A 7,500-nucleotide genomic window follows, 5' to 3' on the forward strand; every position below is an offset into this window, starting at 1 on the left:
TCCCTTCCCTTCCCTTCCTTTATCTTCCTTTACTTTACCATACCTTCTCTTCCCATCCCATCCCTTCCCTTTGCTTCCCTTCCCTTCCCTTCCCTTCCCTTCCCTTTCCTTCTCTTCCTTTCTCTTCCCTTCCCTTCCCTTCCTTTCTCTTCCTTTCCCTTCCCTTCCTTTCCCTTCCCTTCCCTTACCTACACTTTCCTTCTCTTCCTTTTTCTTCCCTTCCCTTCCTTTCCCTTCCCTTCCCTTCCTTTCCCTTCCCTTCCCTTTCCTACACTTTCCTTCTCTTCCTTTCTCTTCCCTTCCCTTCCTTTCCCTTCCTTTCTCTTCCTTTCTCTTCCTTTCCCTTCCCTTCCCTTACCTACACTTTCCTTCTCTTCCTTTCTCTTCCCTTCCCTTCCCTTCCCCTCGCTTTCCTTCCCTTTCCATCCCCTGCCTCACCACCACCACACACCACCACTACCACCACCACTACTACCATCACACCACCACCACCACCACCACCACTAACCCTTCCTTTCTTTGGTGTTGCAGGGACCTGGGGGGCAACAAGGGCCTAAGGCTGACCCCCAACGCCTTCCAAGGACTCCCGGTGCTGCAGACACTGTGAGTACTGGTGTTGACTGGTGATGAATGGTGATGAAGGGATGTGGAGGTGATTGGAAAGGGGTGAGCGTGTGTTGGGTTGGATGGTGAGTGTAATGATGATGGTGGTGATGAAATGGTGATGAAGTAGGTTTTGAAGGGAGTTGAGTGGATCTGGAATGGTCTGGTACTGGTGATGAAGTGGTGGTGGAGTTTGAGTGGAGTGGATTTAGAAGTGGTGTTTAACTGGTGATGACGAGATAAGGTGGGTCTAGTTATGGTGTTGGAAGTGGTGATGAAGAAGTGAGGTGGTGATGAATTGGTGATGAGGATTAAGCTTTCTTGTTATGGTGTTGAAACTGGTGATGGGAAAGTGAGATGGTGATGAAACTGGTGGTGATGAAAAGGAAATAACCCACATCTAAAAAGTGGTGATGAAAAATGGTGATGAGTATTAGCTATCGAGGTGGTGGTGAAATGGTGTTGAAAATGGTGATGAGATGGTGATGAAACTGGTGGTGATGAAGAGGAAACCCACATCTAAAAAGTGGTGATGAAAAATGGTGATGAGTATTAGCTATCGAGGTGGTGGTGAAATGGAGTTGAAAATGGTGATGAGATGGTGATGAAACTGGTGGTGATGAAGAGGAAACCCACATCTAAAAAGTGGTGATGAAAAATGGTGATGAATATTAGCAATCGAGGTGGTGAAATGGAGTTGAAAATGGTGATGAGAAAGTGAAGAGATGATGGTGGTGATGAAGAGGAAATAACCCACATCTAAAAAGTGGTGATGAATATTAGGAGTCGAGGTGGTGGTGAAATGGAGTTGAAAATGGTGATGAGATGGTGATGAAACTGGTGGTGATGAAGGGGAAATAACCCACATCTAAAAAGTGGTGATGAAAAATGGTGATGAGTATTAGCTATCGAAGTGGTAGTGAAATGGAGTTGAAAATGGTGATGAGAAAGTGAGGAGATGATGGGGGTGATGAAGAGGAAATAACCCACATCTAAAAAGTGGTGATGAAAAATGGTGATGAGTATTAGGAGTCGAGGTGGTGGTGAAATGGAGTTGAAAATGGTGATGAGATGGTGATGAAACTGGTGGTGATGAAGAGGAAACCCACATCTAAAAAGTGGTGTTGAAAAATGGTGATGAGTATTAGCTATCGAGGTGGTAGTGAAATGGAGTTGAAAATGGTGATGAGATGGTGATGAAACTAGTGGTGATGAAGGGGAAATAACCCACATCTAAAAAGTGGTGATGAGTATTAGCTATCGAGGTGGTAGTGAAATGGAGTTGAAAATGGTGATGAGATGGTGATGAAACTGGTGGTGATGAAGAGGAAACCCACATCTAAAAAGTGGTGATGAAAAATGGTGATGAGTATTAGCTATCGAGGTGGTGGTGAAATGGAGTTGAAAATGGTGATGAGAAAGTGAGGAGATGATGGTGGTGATGAAGAGGAAATAACCAACATCTAAAAAGTGGTGATGAAAAATGGTGATGAATATTAGGAGTCGAGGTGGTGGTGAAATGGAGTTGAAAATGGTGATGAGAAGGCGAGGAGATGGTGATGAAACTGGTGGTGATGAAGAGGAAATAACCAACATCTAAAAAGTGGTAATGAAAAATGGTGATGAGTATTAGCTATCGAGGTGGTAGTGAGGTGGAGTTGAGGAGGAGGAGGAGGAGGTGGTGTTGATTTGGTGTTGATCATGTTATGGTGAGGAGTTGAGGAGGTAATAACGTGGTGCTGACGTGGTGCTGAGGGCGTGACAGGTAGCACACAGCACTCAGCATTACCGGGTGACTCACGCTGAAGGAGTGTGGGAAGCTGGGCAGGAAGACAGCGAGGTGGCGGGAAAGACGAGAAACAATTAAGGGCAAGAAAAAGGAAGAAAACGAAAGAGAGGAGGAAGAAGGAGCAAAAATTAACGTGATAAATAAGGAAGAACATGAAAAAGAAGAAAACAAAGACCAAGAAACGAAAGAGAGAAGGAAGAAGGAGCAAGAATTAGCGTGATAAATAAGGAAGAACATGAAAAAGAAGAAAACAAAGACCAAGAAACGAAAGAGAGAAGGAAGAAGGAGCAAGAATTAGCGTGATAAATAAGGAAAAACATGAAAAAGAAAAAATACCGAAGAGGAAGAATCGAAAGAGAGAAGGAAGAAGGAACGAAAATTAACATGATAAATAAGAAAGAACTTGAAGAAAAAGAAAGAATATGACAATTGAGACAAGATACGTTAGTTAGTTAGTTAACACGACAACCACAAAACTATACAAGAAAAGAAAGAAAAGAAGCAAGAATTAACGTGATAAATAAGAAAGAACTTGAAGAAGAAAGAATATGACAGTTGAGACAAGTTACGTTAGTTAGTTAGGCGACAGTTAGTTACCACGACAGCCACAAAACTATACAAGGAAAGAGATAACATTACCATCGAGAGAGAGGTGGTTAGTTACGCTTCATAGAGTTGGCTGGGTAAGGTGACACACTATCTCCAAACGTATTAACGACACTCAGTAAACTACACTAGAAGAGACAATATTACAATCAAGAAAGCCTGTGAGTTAGTTAGTTAGTTGGGCAAGGTGACACACTATACCTCCAAACGTATTCACGACACCCAGTAAACTACACAAGAAGAGACAACACTACTATCAAAAAAGACGTTAGTTAGTTAGTTAGTTGGGCAAGGTGACACACTATACCTCCAAACGTATTAACGACACCCAGTAAACTACACAAGAGGAGACAACATTACAATCAAGAGACGCTAGTTAGTTAGTTAGTTGGGCAAGGTGACACACTATCTCCAAACGTATTAACGACACTCAGTAAACTACACTAGAAGAGACATTACAATCATGAGACGTCAGTTAGTTAGTTAGTTGGGCAAGGTGACACACTATCTCCAAACGTATTTACGCCTGGCTTAAAAGTACTGAGAAACGAAGTCAGATAACATTAGCATCAAGATAGACGGTGAACACTTTAACCACCTTGGATTCGCAGGTGTTAAAGGCTTACTAAGAGAGTCTGAGGAATACTTACATGTTAGACGCTAGTTAGTTAGTTAGTTGAGCAAGGCGACACACTATCTCCAAACGTATTTACGCCTGGCTTAAAAGTACTGAGAAACGAAGTCAGATAACATTACCATCAAGATAGACGGTGAACACTTTAACCACCTGAAGGGGTTATTACACTGGGCAAATTTTCCGTGGATCTTCAGTTAAACCACGATTTCTGCTAGCGTGGTTCTCATTTGTTTCTTGTTATTGCTGCTGCTGATGATGGTGAGTAATACCGTCGTCCTTCAGTGAAATCTACCGTAGCTTTGGAAGATCGTGGACACGTCAGAAAACCACGGAAATATAAGAACCACGCCAGCGGAAATCGTGGTTTGACTGAAGATTCACGGAAAATTTGCCCAGTGTAATAGCCTCTTGAGATTCGCAGGTTTCAAAGTCTTACTAAGAGAGTCTGAGGAACACTTACCGAGAATGAACGGGAAACTTGCAGGGTCTCAAAATACCCGTGAATATGAGTGTGAAGAAAGCAAGGTCATGTTTGATAATCACTTCGCAAGACAACAAATGATGATCAGATAGATGGTGAACACTTTAACCACCTTAGATTCACAGGTGTCAAAGGCTTACTAAGAGAGTCTGAGGAACACTTACCGAGAATGAACGGGAAACTTGCAGGGTCACAAAATACCCGCGAATATGAGTGTAAAGAAAGCAAGGTCATGTTTGATAATCACTTCGCAAGACAACAAATGATGATCAGATAGACGGTGAACACATTAACCACCTTAGATTCACAGGTGTCAAAGGCTTACTAAGAGAGTCTGAGGAACACTTACAGGGAACGAACGGGAAACTTGCAGGGTCTCAAAATACCCGTGAATATGAGTGTGAAGAAAGCAAGGTCATGTTTGATAATCACTTCGCAAGACAACAAATGATGATCAGATAGACGGTGAACACTTTAATAAACTTAGATTCACAGGTGTCAAAGGCTTACTAAGAGAGTCTGAGGAACACTTACAGAGAACGAACGGGAAACTTCCAGGGTCTCAAAATAGGCGTGAATATGCCTGTGAAGAAAGCAAGGTCATGTTTAATAATCACTTCGCAAGACAAATAATGATCAGAAACGAAACACTTGAAAGAGCAAATGGATTAACAAACGTAAGACTAAGCTCGTATCCTCAGACAAAGAAAGAAAGAAAGAAGAAAACTAATATATAGAGAAAAGTTACAATCGAGAAAGACTTAGATAGGCAGGTAGTTAGTAAGAAAGAAAGAAGAAAATCAATAGAGAAAAATTTATAATCAAGAAAGACCTTAGGTTAGTAGCAGGCTTTTTTTATTATTGTTTCCTTTTTTGTGCCCTTGTGCTGTCTCCTTTGCTGCAAAACAAAGACGAATATTTAGTTAGTCACTTAGTTAGTCAGTCAGTCACTCAGGCAGGCAGGCATATTCTCACAACTAGTATTTCGTAAGGTCACAAAAGGGATTAGTCTGGTTCTTAGGAGTGTTTTGATGCAAGAGTTGACCAGCACTTTCACTCTTTCATCCCTTCCGCTGGCAAACTCCGTAACAGCCTTCCTCCGTCTTAAGTTAGTCAGTTAATCAGTCAGTCATTCAGGCAGACATATTCTCACAACCAATAACTCGTATGGTCACAAAAGGGATTAGTCTGGTTCTTACGAGTATTTTGATGCAAGAGTTGACCAGCACTCTCACTCTTTCATCCCTTCCGCTGGTAAACTCCTTCACAGCCTCCCTCCGTCAGTATTTCCTCCTGCCTACGACTTCAACATTGTCACGAGGGGAGTATCAGACACCTCTCCACTCGAAACTGACCTCTCTTCTGACCTTTGACCTTTGTTCTTTTGTATGAGCATCGGTTAGTGGACTATTGTTTTTCTCTTTTTGTTTTCTGCCCTTGAGGTGACTCCCTTCCTGTAAAAAAAAAGACGATCAGATGGGACCTTTACCGGGGCAGGATGGAGTACACTAACACCAGACAGAGGACCAGGTGGAGAGGTGGAGTTGAGCCTTTACCGGGGCAGGATGGAGTACACTAACACCAGACAGAGGACCAGGTGGAGAGGTGGAGTTGAGCCTTTACCGGGGCAGGATGGAGTACACTAACACCAGACAGAGGACCAGGTGGAGGGGTGGAGTTAGAACCTTTACCGGAGCAGGATGGAGTACACTAACACCAGACAGAGGACCAGGTGGAGGGGTGGAGTTAGAACCTTTACCGGAGCAGGATGGAGTACACTAACACCAGACAGAGGACCAGGTGGAGAGGTGGAACTAGAACCTTTACCGGGGCAGGATGGAGTACACTAACACCAGACAGAGGACCAGATGGAGGGGTGGAGTTAGAACCTTTACCGGAGCAGGATGGAGTACACTAACACCAGACAGAGGACCAGGTGGAGAGGTGGAGTTATAACATTTGCCGGGGCAGGATGGAGTACACTAACGCCAGACAGAGGATCAGGTGGAGAGGTGGAGTTAGAACCTTTACCGGAGCAGGATGGAGTACACTAACACCAGACAGAGGACCAGGTGGAGGGGTGGAGTTAGAACCTTTACCGGAGCAGGATGGAGTACACTAACACCAGACAGAGGACCAGGTGGAGAGGTGGAGTTATAACATTTGCCGGGGCAGGATGGAGTACACTAACGCCAGACAGAGGATCAGGTGGAGAGGTGGAGTTAGAACCTTTACCGGAGCAGGATGGAGTACACTAACACCAGACAGAGGACCAGGTGGAGAGGTGGAACTAGAACCTTTACCTGAGCAGGATGGAGCACACTAACACCAGACAGAGGACCAGGTGGAGAGGTGGAACTAGAACCTTTACCGGGGCAGGATGGAGTACACTAACACCAGACAGAGGACCAGGTGGAGAGGTGGAACTAGAACCTTTACCGGGGCAGGATGGAGTACACTAACACCAGACAGAGGACCAGGTGGAGAGGTGGAACTAGAACCTTTACCGGGGCAGGATGGAGTACACTAACACCAGACAGAGGACCAGGTGGAGAGGTGGAACTAGAACCTTTACCGGGGCAGGATGGAGTACACTAACACCAGACAGAGGACCAGGTGGAGAGGTGGAGTTAGAACCTTTACCGGAGCAGGATGGAGTACACTAACACCAGACAGAGAGAAGTGGAAGACATTGGGAAAGGCTGAAGATGGGTAGAAGTGGAGGAGGAGGAGAGGAAGAGGAGGAGGAGGAGGAGGAGGAAAGAGTCGGGTATCCATATGGCGGTGGTGGTGTTGTGCAATGTTGTGGTGTTGCAAGAGAGAGAGAGAGAGAGAGAGAGTGGTATCGCAACTCAGACCAGGAATGAACCGGACAACTCTCTCTCTCTCTCTCTCTCTCTCTCTCTCTCTCTCTCTCTCTCTCTTTGGTAGGGTAGGTTAGGGCGTGGGCGGGCAACACAGAACGCGTGTGGGCGTGTGTGGGCGTGGAACACACACACACACACACACACACACATCACCCATCACCTGGTCCAAATAAGCCCCGCCCACCTTGTCCTCTGAATGGTCGAAAAGTTGTGACGTCATAGGAGTAGTTACACATTTGCCTGACGTCATCAAGGAAGCCATCTTAGTCATCCTTGGCCCTGGTGGAGTGGCGCTAAGGGCGACGTTCCTATTGAATTCAAGGTTAAAAACGACCCTATGGACATACGATTCCTGTTTGGGGGAGCAGCGGATGTGTGTGTGTGTGTGTGTGTGTGTGTGTGTGTGTGTGTGTGTGTGGACTAAAATTGGATGACGAGAGTTAGTTGGCAGAGAGAGAGAGAGTGAGAGAGGTTAGCTGTCTATACTATTACAAGATATATATTTTTTGCCCTCTCT

The 7,500-nt window shown here is 44.8% G+C and overlaps 1 protein-coding gene and 1 long non-coding RNA gene across 14 annotated transcripts in view; both read left to right on the forward strand.

Annotated features, from left to right (window-relative positions):
- The window catches only part of LOC127005683 (leucine-rich repeats and immunoglobulin-like domains protein 2), a 51,788-nt gene that overhangs the window by 19,113 nt on the left and 25,175 nt on the right, over positions 1–7,500 (forward strand). For all 3 annotated transcript variants that reach the window (XR_007758845.1, XR_007758846.1, XM_050874778.1), the window contains exon 2: positions 532–603. Coding sequence is in view for 1 of the 3 variants with exons in the window: in XM_050874778.1 (XP_050730735.1) it covers positions 532–603 (72 nt within the window). In the remaining 2 variants the exon portion in view is untranslated. The remainder of the gene's footprint in view (positions 1–531; positions 604–7,500) is intronic.
- LOC127005686 (uncharacterized) lies at positions 617–6,903 on the forward strand. Of its 11 annotated transcripts, XR_007758853.1 has the most exons (5): positions 617–4,345; positions 4,531–5,646; positions 6,121–6,256; positions 6,325–6,392; positions 6,461–6,903. It is a non-coding gene; the product is annotated as an uncharacterized LOC127005686 (long non-coding RNA). The 11 variants fall into 11 exon arrangements; XR_007758852.1 differs by having other exon boundaries at positions 6,121–6,392; XR_007758848.1 differs by having other exon boundaries at positions 6,325–6,903.

Source organism: Eriocheir sinensis, chromosome 30, assembly GCF_024679095.1.
Source record: "Eriocheir sinensis breed Jianghai 21 chromosome 30, ASM2467909v1, whole genome shotgun sequence".
Lineage (NCBI taxonomy): Eukaryota > Metazoa > Arthropoda > Malacostraca > Decapoda > Varunidae > Eriocheir > Eriocheir sinensis.